Source organism: Monodon monoceros, unplaced genomic scaffold (genome assembly GCF_005190385.1).
Source record: "Monodon monoceros isolate NGI ecotype Baffin Bay Population unplaced genomic scaffold, NGI_Narwhal_1 Super_Scaffold_10, whole genome shotgun sequence".
Taxonomy (NCBI): domain Eukaryota; kingdom Metazoa; phylum Chordata; class Mammalia; order Artiodactyla; family Monodontidae; genus Monodon; species Monodon monoceros.
The window spans coordinates 47,504,617-47,522,821 of record NW_021703766.1 but is presented as its reverse complement, the minus strand read 5'-3'; the positions used below and the strand labels follow the sequence as shown (position 1 = coordinate 47,522,821).

General features: G+C 48.5%; 1 protein-coding gene across 3 annotated transcripts in view; it reads left to right on the top strand.

The window, feature by feature from the left end:
- The first annotated feature begins 6 nt into the window (after nucleotides 1-6).
- The window catches only part of XRCC1 (X-ray repair cross complementing 1), a 23,033-nt gene continuing 4,834 nt past the window's right edge, over nucleotides 7-18,205 (top strand). Inside the window, exons 1-8 of one of the 3 annotated variants that reach the window (XM_029241559.1) lie at nucleotides 18-142; nucleotides 994-1,086; nucleotides 9,840-9,950; nucleotides 16,102-16,260; nucleotides 17,175-17,249; nucleotides 17,346-17,451; nucleotides 17,613-17,722; nucleotides 17,804-17,909. In XM_029241559.1, coding sequence (XP_029097392.1) covers nucleotides 92-142; nucleotides 994-1,086; nucleotides 9,840-9,950; nucleotides 16,102-16,260; nucleotides 17,175-17,249; nucleotides 17,346-17,451; nucleotides 17,613-17,722; nucleotides 17,804-17,909 — 811 coding nt within the window. In that variant the 5' untranslated portion in view covers nucleotides 18-91. Of the gene's footprint in view, nucleotides 143-993; nucleotides 1,087-9,839; nucleotides 9,951-16,101; nucleotides 16,261-17,174; nucleotides 17,250-17,345; nucleotides 17,452-17,612; nucleotides 17,910-18,205 lie in introns of all 3 variants that reach the window. The other 2 variants (XM_029241557.1, XM_029241567.1) reach the window with 2 other exon arrangements.

Below are 18,205 nucleotides of genomic sequence, written 5' to 3'. Positions count from 1 at the left end.
AGTTAAGCCCGCGCAGGGCGCCCCAGCTGTCTGCACCCTAAACTCAGACCCTCCAGCATCTTCTTGGTCAGGCGAAGCCCACGACGTTGACATGCCGGAGATCCGCCTCCGCCATGTGGTATCCTGCAGTAGCCAGGACTCGGTGAGGGACTGGCGTGGAGGAGGTTGGAAGAAGTAAAGGAATTCTTGAGGGGACTCTAGGAGAACTTTTGGAGCCCAAAAGGGGTTGAACAATGATCAGTTTCCGGGCTGCGAAGAAAAAAGAACTTTATTTGGGGTTTTAGGAACTGATATTAGAGAGACACAGATTTCCGTAAAACCGAAAGTGTGTTGGGAGAGAGAGTCAGGGGCTTATGAGGACAAAGGTCACCAGGCGGTTAAAGTTGTCTAGAGAGAATTGTAATTGCCCCTGATACAAGAAATATTTGGCTTTAAAGAATAGGGTGTCATGAGTTACTTTAGGGTAAAGGCCCCATAAATAGGCCGTCATGAGTTACTTTACGGTAAGTGTCCGATAAGTATCTCGAGTTTCTGGTAGATGTCCTGGATGTCTGTGTTGAATGCAGTAAGTGGTCAAAAGGTCACATTCCATCCAGGCTGAGACCTGCGTGGTCCCAATTCCTCGGTGGCCACCCAGCTCCATTTTAGAGAGCCCTTTTAGCAATACCGACTTCATTTTGATTTTCCTTTCATAAAAGGGACTTTGTGGAATCCAAAGGAGGGTCCTGGGAGAATTTCTCAGAGGCCATAAGGGAATTCTAGAGAGATGTGGAATAGAGGAACTTTCAGAGAGAAAAGGAGGGATAGGGGAGCTTCCTTGGAAGGCCCAGGGGTGAATTTCCAGGGGAAAATGCTGTAGGGGACTCAAGGCAGAGTGTGTGGGGATTAATAGGGAAACTTAAATCTGGGGGATCTCAATGGAATAATCTGAGAGCTGGGGACCTAGCTGTCATCTCTGTACCCTAACTTGCCCTTTCCCACTCTTCTCTCCAGACCTACTGTGCAGAAAACCTTCTCAAGGCAGACACTTACCGAAAGTGGCGCGCAGCCAAGGCAGGCGAGAAGACCATCTCTGTGGTGCTCCAGGTGATTCTGACCTCCCCCCATCTCCTTAATAGGAGTCTGGAGTTAACTGGCAGTGAGTTGAGGCACTTTCCCTTTGGGCCTCAGCTTCCTCACCTGGAAAATGAGCAGTGTGATCCCTGTGCCCCTTAGCAGGGGAGAAAGGTGATCCAGGCACTAGGCCAGGGGTGAATCAGTGTGTGGCCCAGGTAGGTTGCTGCTACTTTCGGGGCCTCAATTTTCTCAGCTGGAACAGAGTGAATCATTGCCATGTATCCCGCCTTCTAAAGTCTCTGGGCTCAGGGCTGGAAGTTGTCTCATTATCATCTAAGCCAATCAACCTCATTTTATTTTTTTATTTTAAAAAATATTTATTTATTTGGCTGCGCTGGTCTTAGTTGTGGCATGCGGGATCTAGTTCCCTGACCAGGGATCCAACCCGGGCTCTGCGTTGGGAGTGTGGAGTCTTAACCACTGGACCACCAGGGAAGTCCACAGTCAACCTCATTTTAAAGATGAGGAAACTGGGGCATAGGGCAGGGCGAAGTGAAGTGGCCAGTCTAAGCTACCATGTCTGGCATGCTGAGCGCTTTGGTACATTCTCTGTGAAGTTGGAGGGAGGCAAAGAGGAAAGGGTAGTTTGACCCAAGATGGTTACAGAATTCCAAACAGGCTGTTCCTCTCCGGCATAAGAAGCTGGTGGGAGAAGCGAGCTAGGTGTGTTGCCAAGCATATGCTCTTTGCCTGGTGCCGCCGGCCTGGGTGTTTTACCTGTGTGACCCGACTCTTCATGGAGTTGGATAATGTAGGGGCTGTTATCACCACTAATAAATGGCGGTGCTAAGACCTGAACCTACTGTGAGTGTTCTTAGCCACTTTGTCCTGCTGCTCTGTGTTCATACCTTGGCTTTCTTGATTTTGGCCACATTCCTCCCTTCTGAATGTAGGGGGTGTTTGGGGAGGGATGTTGGGGGCAACGCTTACCTGATTGTGTTAAAACCTATTATTGTCTCTCTCTTGCCCAGTGGTTCTGAAAAAGTTTTGGTTCACAGAACCTTTTGAGAATTAGGGAGAATCTGAGAATTCTCTTCCCAGGAAAAATACACAGACCCACAAGATTTTCTGAATGATTTTAGGAATTTAAATATCTCTTAGGTCCCTAACATAGTAAGAATAATGAGAGCTAACATTTATTCAACATTACAGCTGCCTGGGAATTCCCTGGTGGTCCAGTGGTTAGGACTCCATGCTCCGAGGGCCTGGGTTCAATCCCTGGTCAGGGAACTAAAAGGAAAAAAAATTACAACTGCCGGTCACCATTCTAAACACCTCACATGGGTTAATTCATTGAATCCTCATAAAAACCCCATGACCTCGAGTCCTTTATTATCCCCTTTTACAAGGAAGAAACTAGTCCCAGAGAGGTTATACAAACTTGCCTAGAGCCAATGTTTTTTTTAGTTAGTCTTGGGACATGGATTTAAGACCCCACATGTCCCTCTTACTCACCCTGTGACCTCAGGCAAATGGTTTCTTTTCTCTGAACCTGTTTTCTCATCTGCCCATTGGGAATAATGTGATCTGAGCCCAGGGTTGCTGTGAAAATCCGGTGATGTAATGTTTGCAAAAGTGCCCTGTCAGCAGGCAGGTGTTTGTGTAAAGGGAGGGATTCATGTGTTAATTACTGGGCGCTGATTCTGCTGGGCTCTCTGGTCAGGAGATGATCAGGAACATCCCATTTGGGTCTGCACCCCGGTTGCACTGGGAACAAGAAGAGACAGGATATGGGGAGCGAGGGAGCCAGACAAGCCACAGGATTCTCCGCTCTGGGAGACCAAAGGGGATATTGCACCTGTCACCAAAGTGGGAAACCTCGACAAGGGGCAGCTTGAGAAGGTGACACATTGGTTGGGATGTCCAGGTCTGCTATGACTTTGGGACATCCAGGGGACAGCTAGCGATTGGACATGGAGCTGGAGATAGGGCTGTAGGAGTTGTCAGCACAGGGACAGGCCCTGGAGACTTGGGAGTGGATGGATTCATTTGTTCATTCATTCATAGAAGCGCCTTGTGTAGGCCCAGCACTGTTGTAGGTACTGGGGCATAGTGCAGGGGACACCACAAGACAAACGTACATCAGTCCTGTGGAGATTTTACATTGGCAAGGAAGGACTGACCGATTAATAAGTAAAACGTACGTGTGTCAGGTGATGAATGCCTAGGGAGGAAATTACATGGTTAAGAGAAGTGAGGAGGGACTTCCCTGGTGGCACAGTGGTTAAGACTCTGCGCTCCCACTGCAGGGGGCTGGGGTTCGATCCCTGGTCAGGGAACTAGATCTCACATGCGTGCCGTGACTAAGAATTCGCATGCCACAGCTAAGGAGCCCGCGGGCCACAACTAAGGAGCTGGCGAGCCGCAAGTAAGGAGCCCGCCTACCGCAACTAAGACCCAGTGCAACCAAATAAATAAATAAATATTAAAAAAAGAAAAAAGAGGAATGAGAAATGCCTCCAGTGGAAGATGAGGCAGTGGCAAGAGGTTTTTTTCTAAATAGGGGGTTAGGGAAGGCCTTCCTGAGTTATGCAGGTACCTGGGAAAGAAACAGAGTCCAAGGCAGGCTGGCGCCTGGTAGGCCAGTGCCTGGCTGGTACCTGGCTGGTGTCTGGCGGGCTGGAGGGACAGCAGCAAGCCCTGTGTGTGGGTGGAGTGGAGTTGACAGGGGAGAGGGGTAGGTGCTGATAGGGTGAGGGTAGACGACCCCTAACCTACGTAAGGCCTAAAAGCCATTGTAAGGATTTAAGCATTTGCTCTGCATGAGATGGGAGCCGTGGAAGGCCTCTGAGCAGAGGAGGAACAGAACGTGACTTAGGTTCTCACAGAATCTTTTACTGATTGATTGATTGATTGGCTGTGTTGGGTCTTCGTTGCTGCATGCGGGCTTTCTCTAGTTGTGGGGAGCGGGGGCTACTCTTCATTGCAGCGCGAGGGCTTCTTATTGCAGTGGCTTCTCTTGTTGCAGAGCACGGGCTCTAGGCGCACGGGCTTCAGTAGTTGTGGCTTGCGGGCTCAGTAGTTGTGGCTCGCGGGCTTAGTTGCTCCGCGGCATGTGGGACCTTCCCGGCCCAGGGCTCAAACCCGTGTCCCCTGCATTGGCAGGTGGATTCTTAACCACTGCGCCACCAGGGAAGCCCCCTCTCCCAGAATCTTCTGTGAGGTCTCCAGGTTGAGAATAAACTGCAGGGGAAAAGTGCTGGAGCAGGCAGCACTGTCACAGCGGTTGTCGATTTATTTCGCGTTGGAGACCCTTCGGAAAATCTGATGGCGTTTGCCAGTTGGCAGCGTGCAGGGTGACTCCAGGCTCACCGAGTGCTAATTTCAGTTCTTTTCAAGCAAGTGAAGAGAGGAAACTTCAGGACACCAAGACACGTAGATTGATCTGTGGATTTTCCTACTACTGTGTATTTTTTTCCCCTCAAATAGCATCTCACAATATCTCTGTATTACCATGTGGGGTTCAGCCCTCTGCTCGTGGTGACAGCCCCACACGCCTTTTTCGTTTGCGGTGTCCGAAAGAGGCTCTATCGCCAACCCATCACCTGCTCCCAGGAGGGCAGTTCCAGCCTCTTTACTAACCACTCCTGGGCTGGTGGGAGTGGCTGAGACGCAGCCCAGGTGTAACTCCTCCCATCCCCCCGGATGCTGAGGTGTGTTCTTTAGAAAAAATGTTCAGTAGCAAGGTGGACACGTTCTGTTTCTGTTTTTCAGTGGTTTTCTCATCACCCAGTTTGCCATTGTGATGTTTTAAAATTTTTTACCTTCTTTTGACATGACATGTGCGTACAGCAAAGCATACAGTCCAGTGAATCGTCACGAACTGCAGCCCATGTACTGCCAACCAGATCAAGGAACAGAACACACCCCCTCCCACGCCCCCTTGTGCTCCTTCCTGTCACTGCTCCCCCGCAAGGGTAACCATGGCATAGATTTTTAACAGCATTGATTAGCTTTGGCTGGCTTTGAATTGTTCATAAATGGAATCACAGGGTATATAGTACTTTCACCTCTGGCTGCTCTTTTCTTTCCCAGCATTGTTTGTTAGTTTCATTTTGTTAGTTTCATCCTCCTTGCTGGGTGCCGCTGGTAGTATTCCATTGTTGGAGATAACCACTGAGATTTTATTAACTCATCAAATGGGTGTTATATGCGTATGGTGGTTAACTCAAAAGGCACAAAAGGGAGGGTATACAGTGAAAAGGAAAACTCCTCCCCACCACCTGCTTCCATTCCCTACCCCCGCCCTCCTGATTTCTGCTGCCCAGGTCTTCCCTCCTGTGGCAACCACTGTGAGCCGTTTCTCATATTACCCCCCGGGTCACTCTGTCCACGTACAAGCGTATATATTCACCCCTCCCGACCTTTTAAAAAGTACACTGTATGTAAACAGTCCTCTCCCTTGTTTTCTTCCAAGAAACTGTATCTTGGAGATCCATTGTCATGGCATCAAGTTCTACCTTATTCTCTTTAATGGTGCATCAAGATCTATCTTATTCTTTTTAACGGTGCATCAAGTTCTACCTTATTCTTTCATGGATGTGGAACAGTTTTTTTTGTTGTTGTTATATTGGAGTAGAGTTTATTAACAATGTTGTGTTAGTTTCAAGTGTACAGCAAAGTGATTCAGTTATACAAATACATGTATCTATTCTTTTTCAAATTCTTTTCCCATTCAGGTTATTACAGAGTATTGAGCAGAGTTTCCTGTGCTGTACAGTAGGTCCTTGTTGGTTATCTATTTTAAATATAGCAGTGTGTACATGTCAATCCCAAACTCCCAGTCTGTGCCTCCTCCCAACCCCTCCCCCTGGTAACCATAAGTTCGTTCTCTAAGTCTGTGAGTCTCTTTCTGTTTTGTAGGTAAGTTCGTTTGTATCTTTTTTTTTCTTTTTTTCTTTTTTTTATAGACTCGGCATATAAGCAATAAAATATGATGTTTGTCTTGGAACAGTTTTTTTAATAAGATGTCTCTGGGACTTTGCAAACCTTCCATGTCTCATTTCTTCCACTGTCGTGAATTCTGTCTTCCTGGGAAAGGCGCACACGAACCCGGGCCACAGATGACTCACCCTGTGCTTAAGTAACTTTCTCCTCACAGCTGATACTTACTGAACACTCACGTCTTTTTTCTTGAGGTAAAATTCACGTAATGTAAAGATCTTAACCATTTAAAGTGTACAGTTCAGGGTTTTTTAGAATATTGACCATGTTCTGCCTTCATTCCTGCTGTCTAATCCAGAACATTTTCATCACCCCAAAAAGAAATGGAAAACCATTAAGCGATCACTCCCTATTCCCCTTTCCCCAGGTTGCTGCTGGCAACCACCAATGTACTTTTGTTAAAATAGGGAATTCAATTATTTTATTTTTTTTCACTCAAGTGAATTTACTGAATTAATCTGCATTTAACACTGCTGGTGTACATTTAAATCAACACTTGATATTAACCTTTTTAATTTTTAAATCTTCAAGAAAAAATATATTACTATTTTAGTTTAAACTTTAAAAAATTCATTTATTTATTTTTATTTGGTTGTGCTGGGGCTTAGTTGTGGCAGGCGGGCTCCTCAGTTGCAGCTCGCCAGCTCCCCATTTGCAGCATGTGGACTCCTTAGTTGAGGCCAGTGAGCTCATTAGTTGTGGCTCGAGGGCTCCTTAGTTGCGGAGGCGGGCTCCTTAGTTGTGGCATGTGAACTCTTAGTTGTGGCATGCACACGTGATCTAGTTCCCTGACCAGGGATTAAACCCGGGCCCCCCGCATTGGGATCATGGAGTATGAACCACTGCGCAACCAGGAAGGTCCCTCCAGTTTTTTTAAATTGGAGTATAGTTGGTTTATAATGTTGTGTTAGTTTTAGATTTTTTTTCAGATTCTCTTCCATTATAGGTTATTACAAAATATGAAGTATAGTTCCCTGTGCAATACAGTAGGTCCTTGTTGGTTCTCTACTTTATATATACTAGTGTGTATATGTATCACTGATATACTTTTTGTCTCTATGGATTTGTCTATACTGGACATTCATATAAATAAGACCATAGAATATGTGGCCTTTTGTCTGGCTCCTTTCACTTAGCATTAGGTTTTCGGGGTTCCTACATGTTGTAGCTTAGATCAGTGCTCCATTCCTTTTTACAGCTGAATACTGTTCCATTGTAGGGAATATCATACAGTGTGTATCCATTCATAAACTGATGGGCACTTAGGTTGTTTCCATGTTTTTATAAGAGATTTTTTATTTATCAAAAGAAAGACAGGGGAGTATATGTGTGTGTTTAAAGTAGAAGTAGTCGTATATGAAATAAGAACCATTCATTAAAAATATATATATATACATCCTACTAGATGGAGGGCCCCATACTTTAAATGTGGGAGAGGCAGAGTTTTTTTTCAGCCACGCCCCACGGCATGCAGGATCTCAGTTCCCTGACCAGGGATCGAACCCTTGCTCCCTGCAGTGGAAGCTCGGAGTCTGAACCACTGGGCCACCAGGGAATTCCCAAGCTGTTGAGTTTTTATGTCAAGGATTGAAACTGGGGAATTGGGAAGCAGTGTTGGCTTGTCGTCAGGCAGTTGGGTCTGAATTTCTCTTCCAGTCACTAACTATGTGTGACATGTGAGCCATTTATTTACCTGCCTGAGCCTCAGTTTCCCCATCTGTGAAGCTGGGAGAGTTACAGACCCTTCCTTCCAAGGTGGTTGTGAGGATTCAGTGATGCCTGGCCCAGGAAGAGCTTAGCTAAGTGTGATAGACAGAATAATGCCCCCAGTAGATATCCACATCCTAATCCCAGAACCTGTGAATATGTCCTTTACGTGGCAAAAGGGACTTTGTGGATGTGATGAACTGAGTATCTTGAGATGATGAGATTGGCCTGGATGATTGGGGTGTGTGTGTGTGTGTGCAGCGTAATCACAAGGGTCCTTATAAGGGAAGGAGGGAGGCAGGAGAACCAGAGTCAGAGGAGATGTGAAGACGGAAGCAGAGGTTGGAGCAATGCCATTGCTGGCTCCAAAGATGGAGGAAGGCACCACAGCCGAGGAGTGCAGGGGCCTCTAGAAGCTGGAAACAAGACAAGGAAACGGGCTTCCCTGGTGGCGCAGTGGTTAAGAATCCCCCTGCCAATGCAGGGGACACGGGTTCGAGCCCTGGTCCTGGAAGATCCCACATGCCATGGAGCAACTAAGCCCATGCGCCACAACTACTGAGTCCGCGAGCTTAGAGCCTGTGCTCTGCAGCAAGAGAAGCCACCGCAGTGAGAAGCCCGCGCACCGCAATGAAGATCCAATGCAGCCTAAAATAAATTAATTTTTTTAAAAAGCTTTAATAATAATAAAAAAAAAAGATGAAACGATTCTCCCCCAGAACTTCTAGAAGGAATGCAGCCCTGCTGACACCTTTATTTTAGCCCAGCCAGGCTGCCTGGGCGCCAGCTGTGTGACCTCAGGGAAGTGACACAACCGCTTCCTGCCTCCATTTGCTAACGTGTGAAATAGAGATAATAACAGCTCCTGTCTCTCTCGAAGAGCTGTGGGGCGGAGAGAAGATACAGCTATTATGGGTCTGCCACATCTGAGCACTTAGATGTCCGCTGCAATGGCTGTGGGTTGCGGTGGTTAGTATGTGTCATCTAGACTCCCCTCGGAAGGAGGACTGTTATGATGACCCTCCCCTTTCACTTGTGAGGAAACTGCAGCTCAGAGAGGTTATATGCCACCCAGGGCTGCACCGCTTGGAAGTGGCAGGGCTGGATTTGAAGTCAGGCTGACCTCCCCACAAGCCCAGGCTCCTTCCTTCCCCGGAGGGATGTTCCTGCCTACCGCAGGGTGCAGGCAGTGTCCGGGCCGCCTCCCGACGGGGAGGTGACAGGGCAGATCGGACCGTCAGATGATCCTGGTGTAGGGTGGCAGACTAGGTACCTTTGGGGGTCGAAGTAACTTGTCATTCTAGGAGCCAAATAAAAGATCCCCAGAGTGGAAAGCAGGAGACTTGCTTCAGCCATTCTTAACTGCCTTCCACCCCCACGCGGCCTTTACAGGAATGGCAGAAACTTTGGGGGCAAGCCATCCTACAGTCACCTCTTGCCTTCTTTTGACAAATAGTCATCAAGCAGCGACTAATACTGCCTCCTGACTGGCAGTGGCAGGGTGCCTGCTACATGCCGGTCCCTGAGGCCGTAGTATTTATGTGCATAATCCTAGATAGGGTGACCATCCCCACTTTACAGATGAGGAAACTGAGGCTCCAAGAGGTGAGCTGACAAGGCCACATAGCTAGCGTGTGGCAGAGCTGGGACTCAAACCCAGGAATCAGTGGTGAGCCAAACCAGACTAGGCCCCTACCCTCAGGGAGCTTCCCCGGAGCCCTGTGTGATTGGGGTTGGGGGTGACAGATGTGCCATTTGTCTGCATAGCGCCACCAAGGAGAGCTCCGTGGTGGCGGGTTAGCGGCCCATCCGGCAGAGTCTGGCAGAGTCAGGGAAGTGGGTGTGGGAGCTTATGCAGTCGGTCGGTGAATATTTTCGAGCTCTGACTCTACACCCTGTGCTGCGTGCAGGGGACGCAGTGGCCCCACTCAGCCCTGTCTTCACTGTCACCGAGTTGACTTTGCAAGGAGACGAGGGGGCCCGGATGGGGGTCATCCCTCTTCCGAGGTCCCACAGAGAGCTGGGGGAGGGGGGCAGAGCGGCACTGACAGTGCGCTTTCCCTCCCCTGCAGTTAGAGAAGGAAGAGCAGATACACAGCGTGGACATCGGGAACGACGGCTCGGCCTTCGTGGAGGTGCTGGTGGGCAGCTCAGCCGGAGGGGCCGGGGAGCAGGACTACGAGGTAAGCCCCCTGCTGATCCCTGCCCCAGGTGCCCCCATCGAGGCCCCAGACCTCCCAGGCTCCAGACCAGGGTGGAGGCGAGTCACACTGACGGTGGCCCTCCAGAGGAGCCCAGGGTTCCCGGAGACAAAGAGCAGACCCAGGTGATAAGCTGTGTGCAGCAGGGATTTGGCCGAAATTGCAACATGGCTGCAGAAACAACCAGAGGCACCTGTTTGTTCTACGACTCAGTTGCTGCTTGAGAGCAAAACTCCTTTGCTTCTGGTCCCAGAACTTCTCAGAGATGTCGCAGCCAGTTGAGATTCCGAATTGCTTGGGGTGCCTCTCTTAGTTACTTTATTTGTGACAAATGTTTACAAGCCTTTTGCTCTATTACAAATACAGTAAGTCCCTTACATATGAGCGAGTTCCGTTCCGAGAGCCTGTTCGTAAGTCCAGTTTGTTCCTAAGTCCAACAAAGTTAGCCTGGGTACCCAACTGACACAGTAGTATAGGACTGTACTGTAATAGGCTTATAATACTTTTCACACGAATAATACCTAAAAAACAAACACAGAAAATAAAGGAAGCATCTTTAACCTTCCAGTAGAGCACCTTGAAAAGGACAGCAGCACGGTGCAACAGCTGGCATGCAGGGGCACATTCGCATCTTTGAAAGTTCGCAACTTGAAAGTTTGTATGTAGGGGACTTACTGAATTTTGAAAATTGGCCCAATCCTTTTTTTAACCAGTTGAATGGATTCAAGCCGGAGCGGTGAGATCATAATGAGCCAGCTGGTCAACCAGCAAAATGACCTGGGGTAAAAATAAACCTACTGTGAAAAAGAGAGGTTACAATTTTAAGTGAACAAATCAGTTGTTTTCTTGCAGTGAAAAATTTTTTTCAATTGAGGTATAGTTCGCATAGAATAAAATGCACAGGTCGGCGTTTTGACAGATGTACACACCTGCGTAACTGTCCCCCAGATCAAGACGTAGAGCATCGCTGGCCTTCCTGAAAGTTCCCTCGTGTCCCTTTGCAGTCACTCCTCCCACCCTCAGCTCAGGCCACCACTGATCTCTTTTCTTGCCTGTCCTAGAATTTCACATAAGTGGAATTTTATATAGCATGTGTTCTTTCTTTGTGGCTGGCTTTACTCAACGTACTGTTTTTTTTGGTGTTCTGACATATCATATATATGTCAGCGGTCTGTTCCACCTTATTGTTGAGCCATATCACTGTAAGCGTAGATCCCAATTTGTTCATCCGTTCTCTTGTTGACGGGCATCTGGGCTGTTGCCGCTTTTTTTTTTTGGCCATGCTGTGCAGCCTACAGGATCTTAGTTCCCCAACCAGGGATTGAACCCAGGCCCCAGCAGTGAAAGTGCTGAGTCCTAACCACTGGACCGCCAGGGAACTCCCCACCACTTTTTTTAAAAAAAAATAAATTTATGTATTTTATTTATTTATTTTTGGCTGCATTGGGTCTTTGTTGCTGCGCGCGGGCTTTCTCTAGTTGCAGCGAGTGAGGGCTACTCTTCGTTGCGGTGTGTGGGCTTCTCACTGCGGTGGCTTCTCTTGTTGCAGATCACGGGCTCTAGGCGCGTGGGCTTTAGTAGTTGTGGCTCGTGGGCTCTAGAGCGCAGGCTCAGTAGTTGTGGCGCACGGGCTTAGTTGCTCCACGGCATGTGGGATCTTCCCAGACCAGGGCTCGAACTTGTGTCCCCTGCATTGGCAGGCGGATTCTTATCCACTGCACCACCAGGGAAGTCCACCACTTTTTGACTATTATGAAAAAAGCTGCTGTGAACATTCTTGTACAAGCCTCTGTGTAGAGATCTCTTTTAGGTAAATATGTAAGAGTCGAATTGTAGATATATGTTTTAACCTTATTAGAAATGGACAGTTTCCCAAAATGGTTGTACCAGTTTATATTCCCTTCAGCAGTATATGAGTTCTTTTTGCTTCCCATCCTTACTTATACTTGATATTGCCAGTCTTTAAATGCATGTGTGTTGAATTTTATCAAGTGCTTTTTCCACCTTACAAGGTACATTTTAACCAGTGAGGTTTTCCTTGAACACACATTCTTATTCTAAAGGTTCTAGGGAATTCCCTGGAGATCCAGTGGTTAGGATGCCACGCTCTCACTGCCGAGGGTCCAGATTCCATCCCTGGTCGGGGAACTAAAATCCCACAAGCCGCGTGGTGTGGCAAAAAAAATAATAATAATAAAATAAAAGTTCTATAAGTTGTAGAAGGAAAACATTATGTTTTGAAGAGTTTATTTGAGCAAACAATTCAAATCAGGCAGCCAAAACTGAAACATGATTAGGGGTGCTGTGTGGATGGGCTAGGACAGAGATTTTTAGAGAGAAAACAGGGAAGCAAAGCAAAGCAATTATTTAATTGGCTAGAGCTTAAATGGTTCCCTTACTTGGGAAAATCTAGTGACTTGGCTATTCACGATTAGTTGATTTCATTTTCTTAGATTCGAGTACACCAACTCTGGCTTAGATTTTGGTTGGTTTACTTAGGCTACCTAAGGCACTAGAGTCACTGAGTCTAATGGCCTCCTTGTTTAAAATTTTAAATAAAATCAACAATCTTTGGGACTATAAAAAAAGAGTTTTCTGTTCTTCTTAGCAAACAGATTTAGATCAAAATTCTACTTTATAATTATGGAAACAGAGTAAGTGTATTGTTAGCTAAAACTTTATCTAATCGGGCATGTGAATCTTTATTATTCTTATCTTATCTACCTAGAAAGGTGGAATGGTTAGCTTAGGGCTTGATCTTTTCAGAGTCTGAAAACCCCTATGTCAATAGTCTCCCATTCTCTCAAGGTTTTTAATTAAACTTCTGCTGGAAGCTTTGTTATAACTGCTAGCCAAGACTGAATTAAAGACTCTGGGACTTATAAGGTCTGGCTTCTACCCAGAGACTAGATACGGTTGGAAGAGTCAAGAAAGAAAAGGAAAAAGGGCCGAGCAGGACTGGTCCGTTTTGATGTCACCCATACAAACGAAGCCAAAGGCACATATTTTAATAACTAGTGACATTTTCTACAAAATCATCAACATTAAAAAAATATATTTGTTTATTTATTTGTTTGTTTATTTGGCTGCGCTGGGTCTTGGTTACGGCATGCGGACTTCTTAGTTGCGACATGTGGGATCTAGTTCCCTGACCAGGGATCAAACCTGGGCCGCCTGCCTTGGGAGCGTGGAGTCTTAACCACTGGATCACCAGGGAAGTCCCAACATTTTTTTTTTTTAACCCCTCCAAGTTCTGCAAAGGGGATATCTAAGCTTGCAAGGTTAACGCAGTCTAGAGAATAAAGGTTTAATCCTAGAACCTTAAAGACAGTATTGGATAATAAAACAACTGGAGTTGTTTTCTCTTCACAATGAGTGGGAGGAGAGTATATTCAGAGGGAGGCTCCCCCTTAGTGTGGGTGGCAGCTGCCAACCACAGCTTGTGTTGCCCCTTCATTTAGTCACTAGATGGTAATTCAGCTCTCCCATCGGCTCAGAATCAGCCCTTTTATAAACAAGTGTAGTCAAGGCCAGGGAGCTGGCTTCCCTTCTGTATAATTTTTGTCATCTTTGCTGTTTCCTTTTCATAATCAAGAGCTGAGCACAAGGAGATACCTAGTTACAGTCTATGTTTTTCTCAGCAAAAAGCTTTTGTTTTCTAATTTCACAGCATGTCAGTTAGAAAAGAGACTAAGTAACAGATTACACCCAACTAAAGGTGGCTTACTGCCTAAGAATATATATTGTTTCCTTAGGAGGGAAGTCCAGCATTAGGCAGACCCAGAGTTGATTGGGCAACTGAACAAAGTCAGGGTGCTTGGTTGGGCACCTCTTGATTCTTTTGGACTTTGCCCACATGGTTACAAGATGGTTGCTATGGCTCCATCCATCACCTAGTAGCATCCAAAGCAGAAAGCGGAGGAGTGGAATGGCAGAAAAGCAGTGGTTTTCTTCCATCCTCTGTTTCTCTTTAATGAAGAAGGAAAATCTTTCCCAAAAGCTTCCAGCAGCCTTCCTCTTAACATCGAATTGCCCATCCTTGGACCAGCCACTGGCAGAGGAAATCGGACCACTTCGACCAATCACGGTTCATCCCTTAGTGTTGGGCACGCAGCTCTTCCACTGCTTTTCAAAACTGCCTGGTCAGTTTTTGTTCCTTCGTCATACTGTTAATAGCTCCATTTATTTCCTTAGACTGTTAAACACAATTACTTTTATATTGTGTGTTTGATAATGTCAATATGTGCAGTCTTTGTGGGTCTGAGTCTGCAGTTTATAGTTTCTGCTGACCCTAAATCATGGCAGCCTGTTTCCTTATGCCTCATGGGTGTGTGTGTGTGTGTGTGTGTGTGTGTGTGTGTGTGTGTGTGATTGTTGATTCTGCGTTTGGGGAATGTATCTGTGGGAATTCTTTGAGGGCCTGGTTTGAAGTACGTTCCTCCAAAGAGGATTTGCCCCGGCACCAGGTGATACTACATACATGGGACCACTTAAAATTTTCACCTTGGGTTCTTCCACGCAGATAACTAGTGTGGATTTTTACTGCAAATCCTTGAGAGTACAGACCTGCGGTTAGGAGTCTCCAGAGAGGATTTTTCAGCTTTTCTCTGCTGTCTCCCCAGAGCTAAAGCCTCCCACTGACTCTTCCCACAAGGCACATTCCTCCCTAATTTACCCACGGAGGGTGTTGCCCTTTGGAGAGGCCCAGCTCTCTGCTCTGTGGCACGGTCCCTAAGATGCCTTTCTTCCTGACTTGGAGCACAGGCTTTCTTTCTTGGTCTCTCCTGCTACCACCACCTAGAGCCCTTTAAAATCAAGCTCTGTGCCACCGGGAATCACCAACATCAGTGCCACCCACTGTATCAGTCAGGGTCCCACCAGGAGACTGAAACCACACCAGTTAGTTTAACAGAGAGAATTAACGTAAAGAATTAGTAACAAGGTATTGAACTGAAGAGGCCAGAAGACTGAGGCAGGACGCGGAAGCAACTGCAGGGGGCAGTCACCGCCCTTAGGGTTGGAGGAACAAAAGGAAGAGGTTGGCATGACTGAAGGGTAGATGTTTCCAAGCTTGGAGGTGGGGCCCTTGGAGCTGAAACTCAGACCCTGAGGAAGGGGAGCTCCCTGGCTGGTTCTGGTATGTCCCTGAGAGGGTGCAGTGAAGCCAGTTCTGCAGGTGTTGGGAAGCTGCAAACTGGATTCATCTGGCGCCCCGGGGGAAGAACAACAGCTGCAGACGCAGGAGCGAAGCACACCTGGGTGCTGCTCGGGGGATCTGAAAGAAGGCTCAGGTCCCGCCTCCCTCCTCCAGCCTGTCTCTCTAGCTCCCCCTGCTGGCAGAGCCTGACAAGGAGCAGCTGGAGATTAGAAACGTCCCCAGCGTCCCAGAGCTGAGCTACCAAGGGTGGGATGTTTTGTTTTGTTTTCTTTTCTTTTCTTTTTAAAATATTTTTTGTTTTTTCTTCTTTTGTATTTTTTCTATTTTATTTTAGTATTTATTTATTTTGTTTGTTTGTTTTTTGAGGGCGGGTTTGAACTGAGAGACAGTCACTTAGTAATGGGTGCAGCTCCCCTACCTCTTTGGATTCTGCACTGTAATTTCTGGCCTCTCTTCTGCTGACTCAGCTGTGCATTTCAAAAAGGTGTTTGAGGGAATTCCCTGGTGGTTCAGTGGTTAGGACTCCACGCTTTCACTGCCAAGGGCACAGGTTCAGTCCCCGGTCAGGAAACTAAGATCCCACAAGCTGTGTGGTACGGCCAAAAAAAAAAAAAAAATACAATAAGGTGTATGAATATTGTGCCAGTCATTGTGAATATCCTCTGCTGGTGAGGGTTCCTGAAGCTCCCTGTCCTGAGGGTTCCCGCCATGTGGCCAGATATGGAAGACTCTGGAAGAATTTAGAGAAGGGTGGTTCAGATCTGGCACTAGAAGGACCCCTCTGGGGCCTGTGCCAGGGAAGGACTGACTGGAGGCCCAGAAATGAGAAGGGTCTAGAGGCCCTGAGGCAGGTTGAGGTACAACTGGATCTGGCGACTCCCTGGTCCCTGCTCAGGCCCCTGCCCTCTTCCAGCCCCCAGGAGGTGTCACTGAAACCAGCCAGGCCTGGCTCTCATCCTCTGTGCCTTTCCCCAGGTCCTTCTGGTCACTTCGTCTTTCATGTCCCCTTCCGAGAGTCGCAGTGGCTCAAATTCCAACCGCGTTCGCATTTTTGGGCCCGACAAGTTGGTCCGGGCAGCAGCAGAGAAGCGCTGGGACCGCGTCAAAATTGTCTGCAGCCAGCCCTACAGCAAGGTACCCAGGGTGGGAGTGGGGTCCTTGGTCCCGAGCCACGAGAGAGACGAGAGGCCGATGTTGAGCCCCAGAGGGCTGGGAGGACCGGACAGTTGGTCTCCCCGTGGGATTACAAGGAGGCTGGGTCCCTACGTTCTCTGAAATTGGTTTGAGGTCCTCCCCATATAGGAATCTTCGCTTCCTGGAGGGAGATGAGGAAGGATGACCTGCAAGACCTCAGGGGAATTGGGAGGGGGAGCTGCTGACTCGTTGGAGATGGGGCCTCGTAGAATTGGGCCTCAGAGTTAGTATCACGAGATCTGGAGTCAGAACGCTGGTTTAAAACCTGGCTTCTCCACTCCTTAGCTGTGTGACCTCTGGCTTCAGTTTCCTGATCCTTGTGGGGTTGCTGTAAGTTAGGGATGCTAAGCTGTGGTGATGAGACCCGAGTATGTAATGACAGCACACAGTAAAGGTATACTTCTTATACCTCTGGATCTGTCCCTGGAGGTGTTTGGCCAGTCATCCCGGACCCAGTCTCCTTCCATCTCATGGCTCTGCATCCACCCAGCAGAGGGGGAAAGAGTCTGGAGCCTTTCTGAGTTCCAGAAGTGATACCCAGCCCTCCCTCCCATTCCACAGGCAGGAGTTTGGTACGCAGAGTGGATTTGCTTAGACACCCAGCAGCCTTTGCCAGTTGGTCTGAGGCTTAAGGAGCTGGTGCATGTAAAGGGCTTCGCACCGAGCCTGACCCCAAGTTAGGGCTCAATGACAGCTTGCTGTTATCATCCTTGTCATTACCATGTGGTCACTTCCCCGCATGTGTGTGTCCATAGGAGGGAAAGAGCCAGAAAGAGGTTTCTGTAAATAAAAGGGATTGGGGCCAAATCTTAGTCCTTGGCCACGCTCCCTGATTCCCACCCCTCCTCTCCCAGGATGCCCCCTATGGCCTGAGTTTTGTAAGGTTTCACAGCCCCCCAGACAAAGAGGAGGCCGAGGCCTCATCCCAGGTAAGCTCTACCTGCCACCGCCCAGAGCCTTCTCCCCACCTCTTCACCCCACCCTACTGACAGCCCTCCCACTGCGCTGACCTTGTGGGACCTTAGAAAGTGACCAAGCTCGGCCAGTTCCGCGTGAAGGAGGAGGATGAGAGCGCCAGCTCCCTGAGACCCGGGGCTCTCTTCTTCAGCCGGATCAACAAGACCCCCCCAGGTGAGTGCGGGAAACCTGGGTCCTGAATGAGTAAAGGCCGGGGGCCTGGACTCCTGGGTCACTCTCAGGTCTTGGGAACAGCACTCTGTGTCCCATGGATAGGAGCCGAAGGGTCTGAGGGTCCAGCCCTCTCAACCTGGCTCCACTTTCTCCCTCTGCAGTCACAGCCAGTGACCCAGCAGGACCCAGCTATGCAGCTGCTACACTGCAGGCCTCCAGTGCCGCCTCCTCTGCCTCTCCGGCCTCCAAGACAGTAGGCAGCACCTCCAAGGTGAGATCATCAGACCCTGGTGGGGTGGAAAGGGAGGAGGTGAGCTGGAGGCCTCGGCCCATCCCACCCCCTCATCCTCAGGAGTCCCCCAGAGGCAAGAGGAAGCTGGATTTGAGCCACGAAGAAAAGAAGACCCCCAGCAAACCGTCCGCCCAGCCCTCACCACCCGCCCTCAAGAGACCCAAATGTGAGCAAACTGGATTCCTTGTTCCCACAGGGGCCTGGATACTGGGTCTGAGCGGGGAGGGGCCGGGGGTCTGGATCCTGGGTCTGAGGGGGGAGGGGCCTGGGGTCTGGATCCTGGGTCTGAGGAGGAGGGGCCGGGGGCCTGGATCCTGGGTCTGAGGCGGGAGGGGCGGGGTGTCTGGATCCTGGGTCTGAGGGAGGAGGGGTGGGGTGTCTGGATCCTGGGTCTGAGGGAGGAGGGGCAGGGTGTCTGGATCCTGGGTCTGAGGTAGGAGGGGCCGGGGGCCTGGATCCTGG